This window comes from Piliocolobus tephrosceles, chromosome 17 (genome assembly GCF_002776525.5).
Source record: "Piliocolobus tephrosceles isolate RC106 chromosome 17, ASM277652v3, whole genome shotgun sequence".
Classification (NCBI taxonomy): Eukaryota; Metazoa; Chordata; class Mammalia; order Primates; family Cercopithecidae; genus Piliocolobus; species Piliocolobus tephrosceles.
Genome location: NC_045450.1, coordinates 32,350,265 through 32,377,707, shown reverse-complemented (window position 1 = coordinate 32,377,707; position 27,443 = coordinate 32,350,265). Strand labels below are relative to the sequence as shown.

Here is a 27,443-nt window from a genome sequence, read left to right as displayed (position 1 = left end):
ATAGAAAAATTATTCACCCAATAGATCAACATGGCCCATTATCAGTAAATACCTCACTGGTAATAAGAGCTAGCACTTACTGAGCATTCACTATGTGCCAAGCACTATTCTAAGCACTTTTATGTAAGTTGTTTAGTCGTCATAAGAACCTCATGATATAGGTACTATTATTATTTTATCCCAATGAAAAAAATTAAACAGAGACAGGTTAATTAACTGGCCCAGGGCCACACAGCTAGTAAGTAGCAGAGCCAGAATTCAAACCCAATGGTCAGTCTCCTGAATCTGTGCTTTTGATTGCTCTGATATGCGATTACCATGGAATATTTTTTAATACCTTAATTTCAGCTGGCTTGTAGTAGCATCTGTTGGGATCTTCCAGTGATGTTCTATACCCATCTCTCAAGAAACGTTTAAACCCATATTTTCCTTTTAATTTTCTAACCACTTTATCAAGTGTCTGGCTAAACAGAACTTCATCATCCAGGGCAAATGCAGGATAACTGATGCAGGGGAGCAGGGCGGCATCTGTGTTCTGGAGGCAATGAGAAAGAGAGACTGTGAGTGTCCACAGCGATGTGATCAACACAGCCCAAGGAGAATGACAGAGATGAAAAGCCAGTGAGGTTATGCAGTCAAAAGTGAGCACGCTCTGCTCCCAGGATCAGACAGCTGTTTCTATGGCATGTTCCAGGAAACCTTACAGAAGAGATAAAACTTCATTTGTTGGTAGTATTTTCAAGGTTCAATGGGCTCAAATGTCAAAATATTAATTAAAATGGTGCACAAAAATTTAATAGTTGTCACAACTTAGTCTGTCACAACAATTTGCTTACAATAATGAAAAAGAGGAAACAACCGAAATATCCAACAATTAGCTGAGTAAATTAGCAACTATTAAAATTTATATTGTAGAAATCCGTTTACTGGTATGGGACAATATCCACTCACAGAGCTAGGTTATCAATCAATATAAATAGTACTCTTTATATTGATTGATAACCTATAAAAAGGTTATCAATTGATAACCTATAAAAAGGTTATCAATTGATAACCTACTGGTATGGGACAATATCCACTCACAGAGCTAGGTTATCAATCAATATAAATAGTACTCTTTATATTGATTGATAAAATATAAAAAGTACTCTTATAGTTTTGTAAAATACAAATATTATATATGTCTAAAAATAAGTGAAAACATATATACCAAAATGTTGTCAAGATTGTATCAGAGTGGTGGTATGAGTGGGTATTATATTATTTGCTTATTTGGGGAGCTTTTTTTAAAAATTATAATCTTACATTACTTACACAAAACGGTTTTGAATAACTAAATTATTCCATTTTGGGTGTTTTCTAAATAACAGAACCACAAACAGTCCCTAGAAAATTCTGCAATCAGGTAGGATAAGCATACAAAAGTTCATCAGGCAAGGGGAAAAAGTGAATTGAATGAGAGAAAGGAAATAAGGAATGGAAGATTATTTTATCCAAAAGATAAATACATTATGAAAAATATTTTTCTAATATACCATGGCAAAAAAATAATTCATCTTGGCCTAATGTTGCTACTCCCCCAAAAGAAAAGTCTATTTTTGTATTCTCCTGCAAGGGATTCAAAGGCCAAAGCAGCCCTGTCCACAACTCTCGTCCATTTCCTAAGACCTCCCCAGGCCAGAGGAGTAAGGGGCAATCTATCATGTCTTCTTATCCCTTTCGGACGACCACTAACATTTTAGAGTACTTTATTGGAAATTAAGGTAAAACTACATAGAAATCATAAACAATAGTTCATGATCTTTATTCAATGTCTCACATGTGATCTTGATTCTCTGGGTAACAGCGAGCACAAAGTTTGCCTGTTGCGATTGTGAGCATCGAGATCCACAAATATAACTGACCACGAACAGCCCTGGAAAGAGAAAAAGAAAAACATTTCCTAAATTAAGAAAAAAAGACTTGGAGAACATTTGGCATTTTGACTGTGAAAACTTCACAAAAATTCCTACATTGATTGCATTGAGTGTGGAGTTCCAGAAGATTTAAATTTTGTTTGTACTTTGAATATTTCTCAAATTTCCTGTAATAAACATTAACTTTATAATCATAAAAATGTTATTTTTATGTTTTCCCTAGTTTTCCTTGACTTTCTTATAAATCCAAATGCACTGATTACAAGATAGCCACTATATTAGTGACATTTATTTTAATGAAAATACAATTAGTTTAGCTAACATGACAAAGAATGAGAATGCAGATTCATAAAATCTGAGTTATACATTCCTCATAAAGAATATTGACTATATGATCAAACTAAACAAATTTAGATATAATCTAGATGAATGTAAAAGAATACTGTATTAAAATATGAAGACAGTAGAATCTCAAATAACAATAAAGCAACTAATCTGAACTAATATTCACTGCATCAGGCACTATGCTTTATGTGTCACCTGGATTGTCTCATTTAATATACTGAAAAGGACATTAAACCTTACTTTAACAGAGCAAAGGTTCAAAACTAAGTCTCTGACACAGAGGCCCATTCTTTAAACACTAGATTATACAATTCCCCCATATATATATATATGTAAATATTTTATACAATTATCCCATATATATATATGCACACACACACATATATATATATTTCAAGTAAGAAAAAAAAGCTTGAATAAAACAAATAGGTGTAACAAAATGTTAATCTATCTGCTAATCAGGTTAAAACTACTGCATTCCATATTCAACAGCTTTACTGGGGAGTTAAATATTTGAAATCACATAGAACGGGATGGGAATAAGGAGAATACTCAGAAAAATACATGGGGAAAGGGAGAAGAGAATTATAAATTTCATGTTACTTTAATACTATTTTCTGAATCTCATCCCAATTCTCACCAGCTTCACAGATGCATTCACACTGAAACAAAAATATCTCCAACCAATCACCTAGACTGAACTTCAAAATCTAGCAGCACCAGACCCCATATCCAGATGTCAGATTCACTAGAGGCACTTGTTTCCTAGTAGCCCATGTTTTATGAGCTAATGAAAATTTCATTAGCTATTTCATTAGCTAATTTTCATTAGCTCATAAAATAGAATGATTTCTCATTCCGAATATCATTTTTAAATCTTTTTAAAATCTGACAAGTAAATAAATAAATGAACAGTGATTCGGTGAGGCTGTCTCTCAATCACCATATGAACGGTAAACTGTCCTTTCTATTACTCAGGAGTTCCAACCTCCCATCTCTACTGGTTCATGCAGCAGCTGCCACTGGCAAGGTATTTTGCACTCTGCTTTGAGGAAAACAAACAAGAGCTAATTTGACCTGTGCTAATCTTAAGGAGCTGACCCAGGTGACAGTCCTGAACAAGATTATTAAGAAAACAAAAAGGCAGCACATCGCAACACATGACTTACTTTCATCAAAATTAGTAGTTTAAGGGGGAGAAGGAGATTATAAAACAAGTCCCCAGGGAAGCTGGGGCACTTCATAGAGAAGGTGAGGACCATAGCTAGGCTCTGAATTTTGGTGAAATGGGAGCAAGTAGGGTAGTTAGAACAAAAGAGCAGAGAAATAAATGGATATAATATGTTAGGAGCCTATGAATACACAAAAAATAAGAGCTATAATTTATCTTTAGGCCAAGAATTAATAAAGTCAATTGCATACCAAACTATCGGCCTGGAATTAAATGTTCAAAAGATACAATCTAAGTGGGATAATTTATAAATAATGAAGTGAAATGGCAAATTTGGCAATTCTCTACGTTACTTGATTAATGTAAACAGCCAACTTCTACTTTCTGGCCACAAATAAGTGGCTTATTTGTCTAAATTCATCAAAGTATTTATTCAGCTCTCAATTTTTCTCCGCCAACCTTAGCAATATGCCCAAAGGGAAAAATAATCTCATAATGTTGCCATATTTTAACACCGAGATCAAAGGGTGATTAACTATATTGTTTGGCTGTGTTCTCACAAAAATATTCCATGCTTTAGGCATTATGGTCCAGATTTCCAGGAGGGTAAAATCACCCAAGGTCATGGGCAGCTATTCCCAATCCAGAAGCAAGTCTTTTTAAAAGTCGTCAAGGAGAACCCACAAATGGAATTAATGATCACCTACATTAAATCATCAGACACATTAATTTAAGGCCTGGAAATTTCAAAGGGAGCTAGATGTCTGAACTGCTTTGAACACTTTACATAACATGAGCAATCTCTCTAGTCATTACCTTTTAGATTCTGGCCTCCGCTCATTTGTCAGTTTCTTGATTTCCCCAATTAAGGACAGGAATATGAAAGGATGTTTTACACGTATATGTCACTTCAGAGTATCTGATTAACTTTGGATATTTTATTTTCATCTTCCATTTCCTGAAATCATTATAATTCTGCCATAATATCCTGACTCCACCTAAAGAGCTTATTTTAAGACCGACAGCTCAAACTTTACTCCCTAATCAAGTTTCTATAATTGTCTTAGTTCTAGTAAATGCACTGGAACTGGAAGATGATTCTGAAACCTGATCACTGTCATGGGGACTTGAGTTCCAGTGGTGGGGAAGGGCTGCACTGCACTTCCCTTAATCCCATGACCAGAACAACCACTTTTGAGACAGTCTCTAAGGCGAACGGTACCAACTGTAAACATAAGACTTTGCTGAGCTAACTGGTCTCAATTCAAAAGAAAACAATTTAAAGACTGTCTGATCTTTCTTTTCTTCATTAATCACTTCTCGGAGCCTGAGCTAAGGGACTTGCTGCCCTAATCTAGAATCAAAAAATAAAACAAGGTACAACCGGTCATTGGATCTACCTACCGTACATGATCTTCACATTCTTATTCTGGAACAAAACCATACCACAAAACTATGGTCAGGAGATTTTCTCCTCTAGTTCAGTTATGAGGCTGTCACTGAGCTCTGTAGCAGATCCTGGAGAAATGTATTCTTCCAGAAGGGGTATTTACTGATGGGAATTTCCCTTCTGCACCAAGGACATGGTGGCAATAGATGTGTAAATAGGCAGCTTCTGCTTACTGACCCAACAGCTCTTTCCAGCAGCCCTACTCACAACCCAAGCTTCTTTGTCCTCACACACATACTGTAAAAGGAATTCTCAAACTACAGAGAAAGATAAATTTGAACATTAAATTTCGGGGTCTCAAAAGAGCAGAGCTGAGACTCGAACCCAGGAATCACAAAACTGTTGCTTACTATGACTATGACATTTGATGAAAATAAATTCTGATAGACTAAAATATTATTGTTTAAATATTATCAGACATTATTTAAATAATATTTAAATATATTTGTCATGAAATTCATACAGAATATGTGTGAGATCATGATGAAATACGTGATTCCCATACTGAGGATTATATGTTTCTAAATGTAGCTCTGCCCCAAATTAGCCTTTATTGTAAACAAATCATTAAGGAAACTAGGCCATTTTATCACATTTTATTCTTAGTGTCCCAAAGAAAAATAAATTTGGAAAATAGTTTCAGAATGAAGATTTAAAGCATTTTTTTCCCCTTGAATAATAAGGAAAGTTATTATTGGAAAAAAAAGGAGGAAGTATAGGAACGCATAATAACCACAACCAAAGCGAAAAACTTTTCCACCCAACAACTGCCCATAAAAATAAAATTAACATTTATTTTATCTCACATGCTGAAGCCAGGGGCAAAAGGCAAGCCTTTCACACTATCTGTGAAATGGATACCTCTTTCAGAAGCTCAATAATTATTAAGCAAAAAACAGCTTAAGAGTTTTCAAAGAAAATGCACAGCTCCCAATTCTATAAGTAGAAAGTGTCCAACAGCTGAAATTTCCCATACCAACAAGTTGATCTTCTATTAACAGATTCATTATGGAGTGGCATTGGTTTAATTCCTGGTTTTGCCCCTGTGTGGTGTGATCTGAGAAACACTACCTCAATCTTCTGATCATTCATTTTGAGAGAAGGGCTCTACCATCTCCAAAGATCTATGACTCTCGCGTTGCCACCAAGAGGGAATGTACTTTTTGAAAGTTCTAAATTAATTTAGTTAAAGACACACAATCAGGTCTTCCAAAACCTTATTATACCAATGGCCTTTAGAAATAACTGTGAATATCAATATGATCTGAAATCCCCTAAGTCTTGAGGTGGTTTCTATGGATTTTCATTTGAATAAAGCATTTTTTTATGTCATTTCTTTTCCCAGCAACTGACTTTTAATTAGATCACAGCTCTTTTAAGTATATACAATGACATTATAAAATGATTAAACACTAAAAAGATGACATGCACTTTTAAATGTGCTACTGTTTAGCAGGCACATTATTAATTTAACTGCTGTAGAGGTGGGAATAGTAACATTTTCAAACTCATATTTCTGCAATTCTCCACATCAGAAAAAGAGATGAGAGGGAATTTGTAAAACTAGGACACTGACACTATCTTGTAAAAATGGAAGATGAAGGGACTTTACTGGCAACATGTGATATTCTTGTGGCTAAAAAAATAAGACATGGCCCGTCGTGGTGGCTCACGGCTGTAATCCAAGCACTTTGGGAGGCCAAGGCGGGCGGATCACCTGAGGTAAGGAGTTCAAGACCAGCCTGGCCAACATGGTGAAACCCCACCTCTACTAAAAATCAAAAAATTAGTGTGGTGGCACACACCTGTATTCCCAGCTACTCGGGAGGCTGAGGCAGGAGAATCGCTTGAACTCAGGAGGTGGAGGTTGCAGTGAGCTGAAATCGTGCCACTACACTCCAGCCTGGGTGACAGAGCAAGAAGTTGTCTCAGAAAAAAAAAAAAAAAAAAGAAATAAGACATTATCTGTCCATATTTCTATCTGAAATAAACAAGTAGTAGTCAATTCAGCAAATATTTGGTGCATAGCTCCATTGGAAATAGACATGACCTGAACAAGGCCAAAAATTAGCTCGGCTTAGAGCAGTTGTTCTCATCCTTGCTTGTATATTAGAATTCCTGAGGAGTTCCAAAAAATCTCAATGCCAAGGCCTCCCCCTACACCAATTAAATCAGAATCCCTGGAAGTAGAGCTCATATATGAGTATTTTTTAAAATTCCTCAAATGATTCCTATGTGTAGTCAAGACTGAGAAACTGGCTGAGGAACAGTATCAGCAATACAGTTATAACTCAGAATCCAAATGCAGAGTAAAGCAATTTACTGATTTTAGAATTATAGCTGAGCAATCTATGAAAGCTTCCTGGGAAAAGTAGAGCACTGAAAGATGGGTAGAGTTAGGAAATGTAGCTTGTATGTATGTGTGTGAGTATACACATAATTGGAAGGGGTGCATACAGGTATGTAAGCAACATAAACTAAGACTCACGTACTTCAAAGGAGATGACACAATTTCAAAAAAGAGCTGGCTACTACCATGTAACAGCCAACCAAGAGACACTCAGCTCCACTCAGCTCAGTATTTGGTATGTCACAGAAGCCAGGTTAGCAAGACCTGTACCTTTCCAGACTGCTGATAACACCACCTCTGGTTTAATCCATGCCTCCTCTCAGTCTCCTTGATATATGCTCTAGAAAGCTTTCAGTTCTTTCTCTTCATTTCCCTTCCTTTGTATTACCATTACTTCATAAATAATAGTAACAAGAGATGGCATTTATTAAAAGTTTAATCTCTGCCAAGCACTATGCTAATTAACTTTTATTTGCATGAAAACCTCCTGAGTTAGGTACTATTATCATTATCTTTATTTTTTTAGACGAGGAAGTTGAGGCTTAAATAGCTAAACTCACTGGTGGAATTGAGCACAGAGCATGCAGTGATGCTGTCTCCTGACCCCTAATATAATGCCATTCTTTAAAGTCATTTTATCCTCCTACTCTTGTATGTCTGTCTGTCTGTCTGTCCATCCATCCATCCATCCAGGAATATGAAAATGGGTGATCCAGAGTGTGTGGTAATTCCTCATGACCTTCATGTAGACAGAGCCCATCCATCCTCCAGAGGGAGTTGGAGTGAGAAGAGTGCTTGTGTATGTAAGAAGGAGAAGCGAGGTGGCTGCATTAATATACTACAATTAAAAATATTCTTAAATTCAAGACTTGAGTAAATAGTATTATAATTGCCGTAACAAAAACCATGTCATTTTTTTTGCACAACTGTGTAACCTCCTAAAATGTTTCTTTACTGACTTAGCATTTCAGTAGCTTAGGATTAATTATAATATCAGTTAGAGACTTCACTTCACCTCACCATCTTAGGAATCTTTATAAAAACTGCTAAAGAAAATTAGCCTACTTCTTGATCCAGAGTAGTAACTTCTATTCCTACATTTTATTCCTTTCCACTGACAACTCAATCTATGGTCACTTGATTAGCTTCTTTCAGTACAAAAACTGGCTAAAGATCTAATGAAAATTTAAGACGACCTTCAAGGTTTCTTTTTCATCCCCAGAGAAAATGAGATTTTAGATATTTGATTGTAGCCAGCTGAAGGTGAAGCTGGGATCAAAACTTCCAACTATCTGGCTAAACACATCACACAAATTCTCTTCTACATGATATACACTGAAACACATTAAATTGAAACCAACATGAAAACTGACATAAAAATATAAATATACAACGCCAAATAAATTTAAAAATGTGAAACTCTCTACAAAGTAAGTAATAGACTTGAGGGACAAGTCACTGAACCAAGGAAATCAGAATTCTTTATCAAAATTTTTTCTTCTTTTTTTTTTTTAAAGAAATTAAGCAATGGCCTTTAGTTAGAAAACTAAATTTTAACTGGCAAATCATTTTCAAAGGAAAAGTTCAAGTATGAGCTTCTACATAAATTTTGGACATTCTCTGATTATACGGAAATGACTTTGTTAATGAATAGTCAAATTAATTAAATGTGCAATTCAAATAATCAAAGATTCTGGGGCTCTTATTTTTTACCTGGTTGCCAAAAAGGTTGAATCCATTAATTGCTTCTAGAGCTGCTTTTGCTAAACCAACAGAGCTAAAAGAGAAAAGGAAATACTTTAATTACTCTAATGTATGTGACTACAAAACAAGAACCATTATCTGATGAATATTCAAAGCAAATTTATTTATTAACATTTATAACAAATTCTGTAAGAAGAATAATGTCTAAGAGACCTCATTCTGACATTTCAGTATTTTAATTTTTCTTTTTTATAGTTAGTGATCACCTGGGAAAAATATTTTTAGGTTCACCTTGATCTAAACTAATGGTCATACGATTGATGGGAGTAGTTTTAATTACAGAATCATTTTTATTCACTAACTCAAGAAAAAAAGAGGAACTTTAGAGGAAAGTATATTATGATGATAAGTGCAGTAATTAGCAGGTTGGGCATCATTAGTTCAGATCAATGTAACAGAGCTTTTCTGACATCAAATCTGAGTCTTAAGAAAGATCTTGCATATCATACAACTATCAGAGTGTGGCTTAAGGTATTCTTCAAATACTCTTGCTTAAGATCCAAAAAATAGGCATTATTTTATGCTCACAGAACAACTGATCACCTTATCTCTCATTTTTTGCTATATTCTTCCCTTTATAATAAAATGAATACTATTTCCCTTAGTGTCCTACTCTTTTGGCCTCCCAAATGTCATATACTATAGTGCTGGAAAATGGGAAGACCCATTTCATTAAAAATATTATATCATCTTTTAAGTATCTACCTTTAAATATTTTATATCTAATGCCCAGTTTAATTATTACAAATTTTTAGTTGTTTTACTCAAAACAACTGTATTCGTCATTAATATCATTTAAAGTTAATGATCTGTCATCTATTCAGCATTTCTCTGAAACAGATTATCAAACTATGGTCCTCAGAGCAGCACCTTCAGTATTACCTGGGAACTTGTTAGAAATGCTAGTTCTCATTTCTTCTTGGGAGTAGGACGCCATAATCAGTGTTAAAAAGCCTTCCAGGTGTTTGAAGGCACTTTAAGTTTGACAGCTACTGTTCTAAGCTATTCATGTCATCATAATCTATATCCTACAAGTTGTTTCATAACCTGTTTTTAAGAAATCATCACTTTTATTGCAGGACAATAAATAGGTCAGAAACTTATTTTAAAGATACATAGATGGGAAGATGGAGTAGACATAATTTTCCCTAGCCTTCTCACTAAGTACAACCAAGAATCTTGGACATTACACATAAAACAAACATGAAAAGACTTAGAAACATGGATAGAAGAAGGCAGTTTAGCTACGAACTTCAGGACTCTATGAACGACACTATGGTAAGTGCCCTAGGCTTCCTTTTTGCCTTAAAGTCAAAGGAGCCAACCACTGAGAAATGCCAGCACATGCGTACAAAAAAATCCTCAGCAAAAGCCTGTCTCTCTAGCCAAAGGACAGGAACACAGCAGCCAAGCAAAAAGAAAACTTTTAGACAATAACCACTCAGAAAAAACTTTACCCTACCCCCATCCATTCCAGCAAAGGCTGAGAAGAAACCTAGACTTCTACATTCATGAGTCTATCATGAGGCACAATGTTCAACTCCAAACTCTCTCAGTCATGGTGGTGTCAGAAAACTACAAGGAAGAAGTCAACACTTTCATTTCCAACAGGTGATAAGAAACCACTTCATCACCAATCAAGAGGTCACACCTTTTCTCCTGCCCTATAAAAGAAGGCCAAATGAGAACCAGTAATGAAGCACTCCTGTATTTCCCGGCCAAGGAGGTATCAGTGGAGGCCTACTGGGGAGCTGGATGTCAACAAAAATAATGGCCTTATATTCCTACCTGGCAGTAATGAGGTGATGTGCCCTCACCCCTTCTTATACCAGAGTGGTATAAAAAAATACAGCTAAAACAGAAAGTTAAAATAAGATCTAGGGTCTTACGCTATTATGCCGAAAATACTCATATGTCAGTCAAAAAACATTCCTCATACCTGGAACCAGAAAGATCTCAAACCAAATGAAAAAAATACACTCAACGGATGCTAACGTTGAGAAGAAAGAGTTGTCAGAATTATCTGACAAAGATTTTAAAGCAGCCACGATAAAAATGCTTCAATAAGCAATTATGAACATGCTTGAAACAAATCAAAAAACCAGAAATCCTTAAGAAACAGAAAGTATCAGCAAAGTTTTTAAAATTGAAAAATATAATAGTGTAAATAAAAAGATCAGTAGATAGGCTCAACAGCAGAATGATGAGGAGAGAGGAAAGAATAATAAAACCGGAAGACAGAACAACAGAAATATAAACAAAACAAAGAAAATAGAATGGAAAAAAATTAGGGCCTCAGGAATTTGTGGGATCATAACAAAGTATCTAACATTCATGTCACTTAGATTCCTAAAGGAGAGAGACAGCGGGCAAAGCAGAAAAATTCCCACTTAGCAAGAGCCATAAACCTACAGATTCAAGAAGCTGAGTGAAACACAAACAGAATAAAATTTAAAATGTCCATGCTAAGACACATCATAACTTCTGAAAATTAAAGACAAAGAATAAAATCTTGACAGTAGCCAGAGATAACACATTACCTATAGGGGAAAAATAATTAGAATGACAATGGATTGTTTATTAGAAACCATGAAGGCTAGGATGTGGCATAAGAGTTTCCAGTGACTGAAAGAAAAAAACTACCCCATCAGAAAGTTATACCAGTAAATACATCACTTAGCAATCAGGAAGAAACCAAGACAATCTCAGATGAAGGAAAATAAGAGATTCTATCACCAGCAGACCTACCCTGAAAGAATGGCTAAACTCCATTCTCTAAACAGAAAGGTAATTTTTTAAAAAGAGAAAAAAACAAGTATCAGAACACCAAAAAGAAACAAAAAGCATGGTAAGCATAAATATGGGTAAATACAATAGATGTTTCTTCTCCTCTTGAATTTTATGTTGAAAGTTGAAGCAAAAATTATAACACTGTCTGATATGATTCTAAATGTGCACGGAGGAAATATTTAAGATAACTATTATAAATTCAGAATGGTAATAAGACATAAATGAAAGTAAGTTTTCTATACTTGACTTAAACTAATAAAATGATGACATCACTACACTGAAGTGTTACCTACAGCAATCGCTAAAAAGCTATACAAAATGATACAATCAAAACCACTATTGATTAATCAAAAATAAATTTTAAAAAATCTTAAAAGTATCCACAGGAAGGTAGGAAAAATAAAACAGAAAGAAGAAAAATAGAATAAACAAACAAAAAATCAATAAAATGGTATCAGCTAAGTTAGGAAAAGGTGGAAAACAGTTAAAAATAACATTAAAAAGAAATAAATAAAAAAGAAAATGGAAGACTTAAGCCCAAACATATGGGAAATTAATTAAACTTAAAAGCATGAAATATACCAATTAAAAGAAAGAGATTTACAGAGTTAAAATATGGCTCACCTAACGTACTGTCTATAAAAAAGTCCCCTCAAATATAACAATATAGACATGTTGAAAGTTAAAGAATGGAAAAAGATATATCACACAAACAATCAAAATAATGCAGGAGTGACTATATTAATAATAAAGGAGACTTCAGAGCAAAGAAAATTATCCAAGAGAGAAGGGTATTATAATATATAATAAAAAAGGTCAATCCACCAAGAAGACATAGCAATCCTAAATGTGTATGCACCAAACAACAGAGTTGCAAAATGTGTGAAGTAAAACTGATAGAACTGAAAGAACAGACAAAACCACAGTTATGGTTGGATACATGCACACTTTTCTCTCAATAATTGGTAGAACAACTAGACAGGAAACCAGCAAGGATACAGAGGAAGTAAATGAGCATTGACATTCAAAAATCCTTAAAAACACATTTGTAACAATATTCAGCAATATGTAAGATGAATTATCACCATGACTAAGTAGGGTTTTATGCCAGGGAAACAAGGCCGGTTCAATAACAAAAACCCAATTAATATAATCTACCATGTTAACTGGCTAAAGCAAAACAAAATAATATGGTCATATCAATTGATGCAGAAAATGCATCGAACAAAATCCAACATCCATTTATGACAAAACTCTCAGAAAACTAGGAATAGAGGGAAATTCCACAATTTTTTTAATGATGTGTCTTTCTTTTAATCTATAAAAATTTAAGAAGCACAAGTGCAGTTTTGCTACATGGAGATAGTGCATAGTGATGAAATCTGGGCTTTTTTTTTTTTTTTTGTCTTGTTGCCCAGGCTGGAGTGCAATGGTATGATCTCGGCTCACCACAGCCTCTGCTCCTGGGTTCAAGCAATTCTCCTGCCTCAGCCTCCTGAGTAGCTGGGATTACATGCATGCGCCACCGCACCCGGCTAATTTTGTATTTTTAGTAGAGACAGGGATTCTCCATGTTGGTCAAGTTGGTCTTGAACTTCCAACCTCAGGTGATCCACCCGTCTTGGCCTCCCAAAGTGCTGGGATTACAGGCATGAGCCACCACATCAGGCCTGGGCTTTCAGTGTAACCATCGCCTGAATAACGTACATTGTATCTATTAAGTAATTTCTTATCCTTCAAACTCTTCCCACCCTTCCACCCTCTGCAGTCTCCAATGTCTATCATTCCACATTCTATGTCCATGTGTCCACATTATTTAGCTCCCACTTTTAAGTGAGAATATGCAATATTTCACTTTCTCTTTCTGAATTAGTTTAGTTTCACTAAAGATAATGGCCTCCAGTGTCATCCATGTTGCTATAAAAGATATGTTTTCATTCATTTTACGGCTGAACAGTATTTATTTGTGTACATATACACCACATTTTCTTTATCCAATCATCTGTTGATGAATACGTAGGTTGATTCCATATCTTTGCAATTGTGAATTATGCTGCAATAAACATATGAGTATAGGTATCCTTTTGATATAATAATTTCCTTTCCTTTGGGTAGATAGCCAGTAGTGGGATTACTGGATTGAAAGGTAGTGCTATTTTAAGTTATTCGAGAAACCGCCAATAATGTTTTCCATAGAGGTTGTGCTAATTTACATTCCCACCAACAATGTATCAGTGTTCCCTTTTCTCCAAACCCTTCCAATACGTTAGTTTTTGACTTTTTAATAACAGCCATTCTGACTGGTGTAAGACAATATATCATTGTGGTTTTAATTTGCATTTCTCTGATGATTAATGATGTTGAGCATTTTTTCATATGCTTGTTGGCCATTTGTACAAATTCTGCCATTTGATTTACAAAAATTCTACAGCTAACTCTACTTGATGGTGAAAGAAAAATTGAATGCTGCCTCTCAAAACAAAAATATCTGCTCTCACCATGACTAACATAGTACTGGAAGTTCTATGTGGTAAAATAGGGCAAGAAAAGGAAAAAAAAGAATATAGCTTAGAAAGGTACAAATGAAACTATTTGCAGATGACATATGCTATGATTTGAATACATTTGCAGATGACATATGCTATGATTTGAATATGGTTTGTTTGATCCTGCCAAGTCTCATGTTGAAATCTGATCCCCAATGTTGTAGGTGGGGCAAGGTGGGAGGTGTCAGGATCCTGGAGGCAGATCCCTCATGAATGGCTTGGTGTCATTCCCATGGGATTGAGTGAGTTCTTAGTCTGAATTCCTTTGAGAAATGGTTGTTGAAAAAGAACCTGGCACCTCGTATTCCCTCTCTTGTCATGTGATTTCTATACTCCAGCTCCACTTAGCCTTCTGTCCTGAGCTTCTTGTATATACAGCCTGCAAAACTGTGAGCCAAATAAACCTCTTTTCTTTATAAACTACCCAGGCTCCAGATTGGAGGCTTTGTTAGAATGCCTCACCCACTTGGAAAGAGCAAAATAACATGCAGAGATTTATGCTGTAAACTTTTATCCAAGAAGAAACACAGAAACTCAACAGAAAAAGTGAAAGAAACTTCAGACACTTTGAAAGCTGTGGGTGGCAACCTGCATGGTGAGTCAGGTGAAAATCTGTCTCCAGGGTGTGATACACATTTACACTGGGGAGCTGGGCAATCCAGGCCACAGGGCAGTGTCTCAACCCTACCAAGCACTGGTGCTGATTTGGTGCCGCAAGGAGCATACAAGAAGTGGTGGCTCATGCCTGTAATCCTAGAACTTTGGGAGGCTGAGGCGGGTAGATCACCTGAGGTTAGGAGTTCAAGACCAGCCTGGTCAACATGGCAAAACCCTGTCTCTACTGAAAAATACAAAATTAGCTGGGTGTGGTGGTACATGCCTGTAATCTCAGCTACTTAGGAGGCTGAGGCAGGAGAATTGCTAGGACCCGGGAGGCGGAGGTTGCAGTGAGCCAAGATCGCGCCACTGCAATCCAGCTTGGGTGACAGAACAAGACTCCATATATAAAAGAAAAAAAAAATTGTTTTGCGTGCACTCCCACACTCTAGCAGGAATGGAGGGAAGCCATTGCTGATCCTACTTCATAAGGGACCTCACAGAATTCTGCCAGCTAACTCAGACAGTGGTCACAGGTTGGAAGAAGCTGCCAACTAAAATAAGCAATCTGATCTACAGTGTGTATAAACCCCATTGATCAGAAATGAGAGGTGAGCAGGAATCAGGTTCTTGCCAGAGGCAGCAGCTGGGAGCCCCTGCTTTGCAGGCAAACTGGGAGGGGTGTGGCCTGGAAGCCTTGGTCTTTGTCTTGGGCTGGAGGACTTACAACCTGGGGCAGTTTTGCATTCTGAGTGCAGGTTGCCTGGGACCCAGCCAGCCGTTGCCAGAAGTCTGTGAGTGCGAGACCCAATATGTTAAGAAAGTGAGAGCTGGGTGGGTCTCACTCCTTCCTGTTACCCCTCTCCCCTCCCTGAGGATTCTTTTATGCGACAGAGGCCGTTCCACTGCTCCGCGGAACATTACCCCAGTGGCAGGGGAACTGCCCTTAGATCCCTACTGGGGTCACAGCCTGAGTCCGCACCTGGTGAACCAGAGTGAGGACTTGCCTGATCCAGGCCCCACAGGCTATGCCCCTATGCCCATCTTGGTAGCCTAACACCACAGACAGGGACTTTAGGGAGTTCCATGACCCCTCCCATTGCCTGGGATATGAGTGTTTCCCCAGGGCAACATAAGCCAAGTATAAATCCCCATGGTCACCACTGCATCTGGCTCTCTCCTGCTAGTGCCACCTCACTGTGAATCCTACTGCTCCTCTGAATTTGCCTATCCTGTGCAGCTGTCTCAAGCCAGTCTGGTGCTGGGGGATATTTGGAAGGGATCTAGTTATAGGAAGACACAAGGGTTGAAGGTACTTGAGCAGAACAAACTTCCACAATGGGTACGCATCCAGTATGGTGCCCACTACTACAGCTTAGGACCAGAGGGAAAGGGAAGGAACCTTGTCTGAGCAAGCTAATGGCCTCAACAAGTCCCTAAATTGCAGTTGGAGGTCAACTGATACAGCCCTCTACAACGTCTGCTAACATAATAACACGGTGCTCAGGAAGGAGAAAACTTTTGCATGACCTCAGCTAACACCATTACTCATACCACTCAGGCTGTTCAGGAGGCCTTGGGCCTGTTCATGTGCCCAGCACATTACTACTGCATCTGGCAATTGAGAAAGCCATTGCACTAAGGCTACTTATAACCAAGGAAATCTTACAGAGTTCATGCCACTCCCCTACTGTCACCATCAGAGCTGGTGCCTGCACAGGCCCCTATGAGATGAGAGGACAGGTCAGCCTTGTCCAGCTCCACCCAACATCACCCACCTCTAGAGCTAAGAGTGGGGCCCAAGCCACTACACATCCCATAGACCTGTCCACAGCCGGAAGCACTAAAGAGTTTCTCCAGATGGTTGACTAGAGATGCTGGTAACCAATTCTCCTCAGAAGGAAGAAACAAAATCACAAATAAATAGTCACATCCCAAATACAGCGTTACAGGGAGAGGGCTGGAGTCCATCGGAGAGTTCACTGGAAGGATCCACAACACGCACACAAAAGATAGTAACAAGAAGCTGGCAGAGTATCAAACCCTGAGAGATTTAGTATTCTGTGGAAAGGGTATTCTCTAGTCTTTGACTGCTAGTATCTAAACTCAAGGAGAGCTTTTCTGCCCTCATGAGTCCAAATGCCGGAGTGGGCTGCAATCTGGGGACTTCTTGGGTCCTTGCTCACACAAAGTCCCCTCCCTTTCCCTCTGGTCCTGAGCTGTAGAAGCAGGCACCATACTGGGCGTGCACCCACTGTGATCTTTTGTTTTGCTCAAGGACCTTCAGCCCTTGTGTCTTCCCCATGACTATATCCCTTGCCGAGATTCTCCAGCACAGGCCTGGATTGTGGCAGTCCCTGAGGCGGCTAAACCCAGATAAGCAGCCAGATTCACAGTAGTCTGGCCCACACAGATCACCACTCCCACAGGAACAGGCAGTTCACCACACCAAGGGAACACTCCTTGGGACAAAAGAAACCAAAGTATGAACCTTGAGTACCACGACTTCCCGCCTGTGGGAAGTTTCTTTCAGCAGAGGAACAGGTGCAGTACAGGGCTCAGTGGGGAAAGACTAAGGTTCTACCCTAGCAGCGGAGGAGCCCCGGTGCTTGTGAAGAGGTTTCTCCTCCCTCTTGTCCAACACTACAGATACAGCTGGGGCTTCTCCCACAGGAGCTCGGTGAAGGTAGACCTATGGAGGACCCTTCTCAAGCACTCTGGGGTGACTGCATCCCCTTGGGAGGAGTGCCCTCTGGGCTCAGGCTTTCATGAGAGATGAGTCCCACTGTCTCTGGACATGGAATGTCAGTGTTCCTGCAGATGGACAGAGGTGCTTGTCTGATCTAAATATCCAGAATATAGGGACGGGGGGCAGGGGAGGCATGACAGGGAGGTTGCTTTCCCACTGGCCTGGTAGTGAAGCTGAGGTGGCTCCCTCCCCTCCCGCAGTGAAGACCTTAGTGCATTTCACTGGGACCCTAGCCCCTCGCCCCGAAAAGCTGCCTCTGTCAAGGCTGAGACTTTTGTCCACCACTGGGGTACTGCATATACCCACCACCTGCTTCAGCTGCAGCTGGTTTTCACCCATGGGCGCCTCCTACTGGTCTGAAGGCTGAACTACTCAACCTAGTGAGAAAAAGACTTGGGAAGTAGAGTAGTGCTCATTACTGGGGAACAGGATAAGTTTCCTGAGACCTCTGCCATTCTGGCCCCACAGGAGACAGTGAACCTTCCCACACACTAAGTACACTGCTACTAAAACCAGTACCTGAGAAAGCCATCGCACACAGATTCTCTATAACCAACAAACTCAATACAGACTTTGCCACTGAAAACACCCAGAGCTGAAGCTAGGTGATCACATATGATACACATTAAAGTCACATCCTCACGGGAAAAAAAAAAATAGAACCCAGTCAAATCAAAAGTAAATTAAATAATAATAAGAAGAAATAGTTTATCCAGATGGGAAGAAACCAGAAAAATGATTCTGGCAATATGAAAAAACAGTTTTATTTACAATACCACCCCCTCCCCAATACACACTAACTCTTCAGCAATGGATCCAAAACAAAATGAAATCCTTGAAATACCAGATAAAGAAGTCAAAATGTTCATCATGAAGTTACTCAATGAGATTCAAGAGAAAGTTGAAACCAATATAAAGAAATTAAAAAAAAATACAGGATATGAATGAAATTTTCTAGAGAGGTCAATATTAAAAAAAAAAAAAAAAAAGAACTTCTGGAAATGAAGGACTCACTTAAGGAGTTACAAAATGCAGTGGAAAGTTTTAACAACAGACTAGACCAAGTAGAAGAAAGAATTTCAGAGTCTGAAAACAAGGCTTTCAAATTAAACCAGTCAGACAAAAATTAAGAAAAAAGAATACAAAGAAGCAAATAAAATCTCCAGGAAATACGAGACTATGTAAAACACCCAAATCTAAGAATCAAAGTTGTTCCTCGCGGAGAAGAAAAAGCAAAAAGTTTAGAAAACCTACTTCAAGGAGTAATTTAGAAAAACTTCCCTAATCTTTCTAGAGATTTAGACATCCAAATACCAGAAGCTCAAAAAACTCCTGGGAGATTCAGTGAAAAAAGGAGATCACCAAGGCATATATGGTCATCAGGCTATCTAAAGTCAATGCAAAGGTAAGAATTCTAAGAGCAGTGAGATAAAAGTATCAAATAAATGATAAAGGAAAAACTATCAGACTAACTTCTCAGCTGAAATCTTATAAGCTAGAAGGGATTCAGGTTCTATCTTTAGTCTCCTCAAACAGAACAACTGTCAGATAAGAATTCTGCATAGAGCAAAACTAAATTTAAGAAATGAAGGCAAAATAAAGATTATCAAAGAAAAGCAAACGCTGAGGGAATCCGTTACCAGTAGGCCAGCCTTATAAGAAATGCTCAATGGAGTTCTAAACATCTAAATGAAAGGGCTAGGCTAGGCGTGGTGGCTCACGCCTGTAATGTCAGCACTTCGGGAGGCCGAGGCAGGTGGATCACTTGAGGTCAGAAGTTCAAGACCAGCCTGGCCAACATGGGTGAAACACTGTCTTTACTAAAAATGCAAAAATTAGCTGGGCGTGGTGGCGTGCACCTGTAAGTCCCAGCTACTTGGGAGGCTGAGGTGGGAGGATCGCTTAAGCCTGGGAGGCAGAGGTTGTAGTGAGTCAAGATCATGCCACTGCACTCCAGCCTGGGTGACAGAGTGACTCTGTCCCAACCAATAAATACATACATAGACACGTACATAAATGAAAGTGCTTATAACAATAACACAATAAATAAAACAAAGCAACTAGGTAACAATCAATACGATGACTGCAAGAGTAGCTCACATAGCAATACTATTTTCAAATGTAAATGGTGTAATGCCCCACTTAAAAGATACAGATTGGCAGAATGGATTTTAAAAAACACAGACCAAACATCTGCTGCCTTCAAGAGACCCACCTAGCCCATATAAAGATTTTTGTAAACTCAAGGAAAGAGATGAAAAAATATATATTACACATAAATGGAAACCAAAAGAGAGCAGGAGTAGCTATTATTATATGAGAAAAAACAGACTTTAAACAAAAAACAATAAAAAGACAAAGAAAGTCATTATATTATAACAAACAGAACCATTCAACAAGAAGATATAACAATTCTAAATACATATGTACCTAACACTGGAGCACCCACAGTCATCAAACAAATTCTACTAGACCTAAGAAGAGAGGTAGACAGCAAGACAATGATAGTAGGAGACTTTAATACTCCATTGACAGCACTACATAGATCACTGAGGTAGAATGTCAACAAAGAAATACTGGACATAAACTGGACTCTAGAACAAATGGACCTAACAGACATTCACAAACATTCGACCTGAAAACTGCAGGGTATACATTCTTATCAGCACATGGAACATTTTCCAAGATAATCCGTATGACAGGACACAACACAAATCTCAATAAATTTAAAAAATAAAAATCATACCAAGTGTCTTCTTAGACTACAGCAGAATAAAACTAGAAATTAATTCGAAGAGGAACTCTCAAAACTATACAAATACATGAAAATTAAACCATATGCTCCCGAATGATTTTTGAGTCAACAATAAAATCAAGATGAAATTTTAAAAAATTTTGAAATGAATAATAACAGTGAAACAAGTTACCCAAATTCCTGGGATACAGCAAAAGCAGTGCTATGAGAAAAGTTTATAATGCTAAATGCCTACATCAAAAAGATAGAAAGATCAAAGATCGGCAACATAATGTCACGCCTCAAGAAACTAGAGAAACAACAAACCAAACCTAAAGTTAGTAGAAGAAAAACAACAGAGATCAGAGCAGAACTAAATGAAAATGAAACCAAAAGACAATACAAAGGATCAATGAAACAACAGGTTGGTTCTTTGAAAACATAAACAAAAATGAAAGACCACTAGCTAATCAAGAAAAGAAGAGAGAAGATTCAAACCAGTTGAATCAGAAATGAAAATGCAGCAATTATAACTGATACTGCAGAAATACAAAAGATCATGCAAGACTACTATGAACACTTCTATGTGCACAAGCTAGAAAATCTATAGGAAATGGAAGATTCCTAGAAACACACAGCCTCCTAAGCTTGAATCAAGAAGATAAAGAAATCTTGAGCTGATCAGTAATAAGGAGTGAGATTAAATCAGTAACAAAACATCTCCCAACAAGATAAAGCCTAGGATCAGACACAGTCACAGCTGAATTCTACCAGAAATTTCAAAGAACTGGTACCAATCCTAGTGAAACTATTCCAAAAGACAGAGCAAGAGAGAATCCTCCCTCATTCTACAAAGTTGGTATCACCCTGATACCAAAGCAAGGAAAGGACCTAACAACAAAAAAGAACTACAGACCAACATTCCTAATGAATACAGATGCAAAAAGCCTCAATAAAATACTAGCAAATTGAATCCAACAGCACATTGAAAAGATAATTCACCCTGATCAACTGGGCTTCATCCCAGGGATACAAGGATGGTTCAACAAATGCAAGTCAATAAATTGATTCGTCACATAAACAGAATTAAAAACAGAAACCATATGATTATTTTAAAAGATGCAGAAAAAGCATTCAATAAAATCCAGCATCCCTTCATGATAAAAACCCTGAACAAATAGGCATAGAAGAAATATACCTTAAAATTACAAAAGCCCAAGTAAGACAAATCCACAGCCAACACCATACTGAATAGGGAGAAGTTGAAAGCATTTCTCCTAAGAACTAGAACAAGACAAGAATGCCTGCTTTCATCACTTCTATTCAACATAGCACTGGAAGTCCTGGCCAGAGCAATCAGGCAAAAGAAAGAAATAAAGGGCATGTAAACTGAAAAACAGGAAGTCAAACTATCTCTGTTTACTAATATTATGATTTTTATACCTAGAAAACTCTAAAGACTCCTCGTCTCAGGTTACAAAATCAAAGCACATAAATCCATAGCACTGCTAAGTATCAATAACGAACAGGCTGAGAATCACATCAATAACTCAACCCCATTTACAATAGTTGCGAAGAAAAAAAAGAACTACAAAACAGTGACGAAAGAAATCAAAGATGACACAATGGAAAAACATGCCATGATCAGGGATTGGAAGAATCAATATTGTGAAACTGACAATACTGCCCAAATCAATCTATAGATTCAATGCAACTCCTCTCAAAATACTAATTATTTTTTCACAGGTCATTTTTCACAGAATTAGAAAAAAATAATCCTAAGGTTCATATGCAACCAAAAACCATTCTGAGTAGCCAAAGTAATCCAAAGCAAAAAGAAGAAATCTGGAAGCATCACGTTACCTGACTTAAACACTACAAGGCTATAGTAACTAAAACAGTACAAAAATAGACACACAAAGCCTCTTCCAACATGGCGGCCTCAACAATACCAGTTTCCAGTGTGATCTATTATTGACCTTCAAGAACTAAGCAAAAAAGAAGAATAAGAAGGGGAAGACTATCTCCCTAACAGACTTTCTGGCTGAGGATGGGGGGACTGGTGGAGGAAGCACCTATGTTTCTAAGCCAGTCAGCTGGGCTGATGAAACAGATGACCTGGAAGGAGATAACAGTAATGATGAAGATGTATATAGGGCACCTCCAATTGACCGTTCCATCCTTCTCACTGCTTCATGGGCTGCTCGGGAACCCAGTATCAACTGGAGCCATCTTCCCAAATTGCCACCCTACATTGCTTTTCTAGGGAACCCACCCTATGATGTGACAGAAGAGTCCATTAAGGAATTCTTTAGAGGATTAAATATCAGTGCAGTGCGTTTAACACGTGAACCCAGCAATCCAGATAATTTGAAAGGTTTGGTTATGCTGAATTTGAGGACCTAGATTCCCTGTTCAGGCCCTGAGTCTCAATGAAGAGTCTCTAGGTAACAAGATAATTCGAGTGGATGTTGCTAATCAAGCACAGGATAAAGACAGGGGCGATCGTTCTTTTGACTGTGACAGAAATTGGGATTGTGACAAAACAGATACAGACAGGAGGGCTCATCCTGCCACAGACAGCTTCGGTGACTACTCACCTAGAAGAGGTGATGACAGCTCTGGAGACAAGTATCGAGATCGTTATGATTCAGACCGGTATCGTAATAAGTATCAGGAAGGCCCACCCAGGGATATGGATCGATATGGTGGCCAGGATCGCTATGATGACCAAGGCAGCAGAGATTATGATAGAGGTTATGATTCCCAGATAGGCAATGGCAGAAAAGCATTTGGCAGTGGGTACTTCAGGGATGATGACTACACATTTGGCAGTGGGTACTTCAGGGATGATGACTATACAGTGGGGACCGCTATGAAGACTGATCCAACAGACAGGATGATCGGTCGTGGAGCTCCAGAGATGATTACCCTCGGGATGATTACAAGCGTGATGATAGACGTCCCCCCCAAAGACCCAAACTGAATCTAAAGCCTCGGAGTACTCCTAAGGAAGATGATTCCTCTGCTAGTACCTCCCAGTCCAGTCGAGCTGCTCCTATCTTTAGAGGGACAAAGCCCACTGACATAGCTGCTAGAGAAAGAGAAGTAAAAGAATGGCTACAGAAGGAACAAGAGAAGTTGCAGCGTCAGCTGGATGAGCCAAAACTAGAACAATGGCTTCAGGAGAGACACCCAAGTTAGCGAAGTGAAGAAACTCAGGAACAGGAACAGTGGAGGACAGGAAGTGAGTCATCACAGACTGGGACCTCTGTCATATCCAGCAGAAATGCATGAAGGAGAGTGAGAAGTCTCTAGAAAATGAAACACTCAATAAGGAGGAAGACTGTCACTCTCCAGCTTCTAAACCTTCCAAGCCCCTAAAGGTAATGCCAGCCCGTCCACCAAAGGAAAACACTTGGGTGAAGTGAAGTTCTAACCCTCCTACTCGATTTCAGAGCTCAGACACAGAGCAGCAATCCCTACAAATGTTGGGGGTAAAGTTGCTCCAGCTCAACCATCTGAGGAAGGAATGATGAAAATAAAGTAGATGAGATGAATGTCCCAAAAGCCAAACTGGGAACTCTAGCCATGGTCCAGGAGACAGACGGAACAAAGACCACTGGACAGAGTCAGATACAAAAGATGGCAAAAAGGATCAAGAGTCCAGATCTGTACCTGAGCCAAAGAAACCTGAGGAAAATCCAGCTTCCAAGTTCGGTTCTGCAAGCAAGTATGCTACTGTCTCCACTGATGGTGAAAATGAAAACAAGAGAGAAGATAACACTGAATAGACCTCAATATCCTGGGCTTTCTCCTACTTTCTCTCCACTCTGGAACATTCGAGAGCAAATCAAACCTCTATCCAGCCAAGACAAAATAAAACTCACCATCTCCTGGGGAAAAAAAAAAAAAAAAAAAAAAGACACACAGACCAATGGAACAGAATAAATAGCCCAGAAAAAAGCCAAATACCTAAAACCAACTCATCTTTAGAAAAGCACATAAAAACACACACTGGGGAAAGAACACTCTATTCAATAAATGGTGCTGGGAAAACTGAACAACATGCAAAGAATGAAACTGGATCCCTATCTTTCTCTATATACTAAAATTAACTCAAGATGGATTAAAAACATAAGTCTAAAACCTGAAATCATAAAAATTCTAGAAGAAAACCTGGGAAAACTCTTCTGGACATTGGCCTAGGCAAAGAACTTATGACTAAGACCCCAAAAGCAAATGTAACAAAAACAAATAAATGACATGTAACTAAACTACCATTGGATCCAGCAATACCGCTACAGGGTATCTACAGCATCCATAAGGAACTCAAGCAAATCAGCAAGAAAAGAACAATCCCACTAAAAAGTGGCCAAATCACAGGAACAGACATTTTTCAAAAGATATACAAATGGCCAACCAACATGAAAAAAATGCCACTAATGTCAGTAATCATCAGGGAAATGCATATTAAAACCACAGTGAGACACCTCCTTGCCTCATCCAGAATGGCCATTATTAAAAAGTCAAAAAACAACAGATGTTGGTGTGGATGCAGTGAAAAGGGAATATTTATATGCTATTGATGGGAATGAAAGTTAGTACAATATTTATGAAAGACAGTATGGAAATTTCTCCAAGAACTAAAAGTAGATCTACCATTCGATCCAGCAATCCCACTACTGGGTATCTCCCAAAGGAAAAAAAGTCATCATATAAAAAAGATACCTGCATGTGTATGTTTATCACAGCACATTTCAAAATTCTAAAGATGTGGATCAACTTAAGTGCCTATCAACCCATAAGTAGATTTAAAAAAACGTGACAGGCCGGGTGCGGTGGCTCAAGCCTGTAATCCCAGCACTTTGGGAGGCCGAGACGGGCGGATCACGAGGTCAGGAGATTGAGACCATCCTGGCTAACATGGTGAATCCCCGTCTCTACTAAAAAATACAAATACACCCGGGCGAGGTGGCGGGCACCTGTAGTCCCAGCTACTTGGGAGGCTGAGGCAGGAGAATGGCGTAAACCCGGGAGGCGGAGCTGGCAGTGAGCTGAGATCCAGCCACTGCACTCCAGACCGGGCGACAGAGCGAGACTCCGTCTCAAAAAAAAAAAAAAAAAAAAAAAAAAAAATGTGACACACACACACACACACACACACACACACATACCATGGAGTGCTACTCAGCCAAAAAATAAAGAATGAAATAATGTCTTTTGCAGCAACTTGGATGCAATTGGGGGCCTTATCCTAAGTGAAGTATCTCAGGAATGAAAAACCAAATACCACATGTTCTCCCTTATAAGTGGGAGCTAAACGAAGGGTACACAAAGACATACAGAGTGGTATAGTGGACACTGGAGGCTCAGAAGGCGGGAGGGTGGGAGGGTGTTGAGGGATAATTACCTACTGAGTACAATGTACATTATTCGGGTGATGGGTACCCTTAATGTCCAGACTTCCCCACTATAAAATTCATCCATGTAACCAAAATTCATTTCTATCCCTAAATAGAAATACAATTTAAAAAACAAAAAGTAAAAAAGAAAGTAGGGTTTAAATATTTGAAAAGAATGTTAAACCTACTCTGTGCTCTAGAAATGGAAAAACAAAGTCTGAATGACAGCACATCTGTTTACAGCATGGTTTCCTGAATATTTTAAGCCCACTGATAAGACCTAATGCTCAGAAAAAAATGATTCCCTTGAAAATATTACTACTTATTGACAATATACCTGGTCATCCAAGAGCTGTAATGGAGATGCACAAGGAGATTAATGTTTTCATTTCTGCTAACACAACATTCATCCTGCAGTCCATGGTTCAAGGAGTAATCTTACTTTCAAGCCTTATTATTTAAGAAATGTCTTGCAAGGCAATAGCTGCCATAGATAGTGATTCCTCTGATGGATTTGACCAAAGTAAATTGAAAATCTGGGAAGGACTCACCATTCTAGATGCCACTAAGAACATTCAAGATTCATGAGAAGAAGTCAAAATGTCAGTATTAACAGGAGTTTGGAAGAAGCTGATTCCAACTGTCATGGATAAGTGTGAGGAGTTCAAGACTTCAATGGAAGAAGAGTGAGCAGATATGGTGGAAATACCAAAAGAACCAGAATTAGAAGTGGACCCTAAAATGAGACTAAATTCCTGTAGCCTCATGATAAAACTTGAATGGATGAGGAATTGATTCTTATGGATGAGAAAAGAAAGTGGTTCTTGAGATGAAATTTACTCAAAGAGCTGTGAATATTACTGAGTTGACAACAAAGGATTTAGAATACTTCATATATTTAGCCGATAAAGCAGTGGCAGGGTTTTTGAGAGGACTGACTCCGATTTTGAGAGAAGTTCTAATGTGGATAAAATGCTATCAAACAGCATCATATGTTACAGAGAAATCTACTGTGAAAGGAAGAGTCATTCAATGTGGCAAACTTCACTGCTTATTTTGAGAAATTGTCACAGCCATTCCAATCTTCAGCAACCACCAGCCTGATCAGTCAGCAGCCAGCAAGACTGAGGCAAGACCTTCCATAAGCAAAAATTTACAACTCACTGAAGGCTCAGATGACTGTTGGCACTTTTAAGCAATAACGTATTTTTAACTAAGGCAAAGTCCTTTTTCCAAGATGGACACCCACAGTGACAAAACCACATCACTGGAGGGTGCTAATCTCACCCTGCTGATTCTCAACTCAAAATAGGCTGGAGGAGGCAGAAGCTACATCTCTTTTTGTTCAGCAATTTGTTGCTTTTGTCTACCAAGTGCAGGAAATCCTTTAAGATAAAAAATAAAATATTGCTGAATAACCTGTGGACAGCTAGCTATGTGGACAAAGTGGGGAATGGCCACATCTCTACTGGGAGGTCCTTTCTCTTGGGCTGGCCCATGACGAGCTTCGTGGCCACATTCTGGGCTCTGAAGATTACCAGCTGTGGGTCACTTCTGGCATGAAAAAGGCCTTATGTCCACTCGCTGGGCATGCATTCTCATGGAATTAAAACAAGCCATCCCCAA

At 38.4% G+C, this 27,443-nt stretch overlaps 1 protein-coding gene and 1 pseudogene across 1 annotated transcript in view; one reads left to right on the top strand and one right to left on the bottom strand.

Annotated features, from left to right (window-relative positions):
* PHKB (phosphorylase kinase regulatory subunit beta) overlaps window positions 1-27,443 on the bottom strand; it is a 218,480-nt gene that overhangs the window by 96,420 nt on the left and 94,617 nt on the right. The window contains exons 8-10 of the mRNA XM_031934443.1: window positions 8,946-9,009; window positions 1,820-1,915; window positions 338-535 (exon numbers count right to left, since the gene is read on the bottom strand). Coding sequence (XP_031790303.1) covers window positions 338-535; window positions 1,820-1,915; window positions 8,946-9,009 — 358 coding nt within the window. The remainder of the gene's footprint in view (window positions 1-337; window positions 536-1,819; window positions 1,916-8,945; window positions 9,010-27,443) is intronic.
* Window positions 22,346-24,206, top strand: LOC111524410 (annotated as a pseudogene).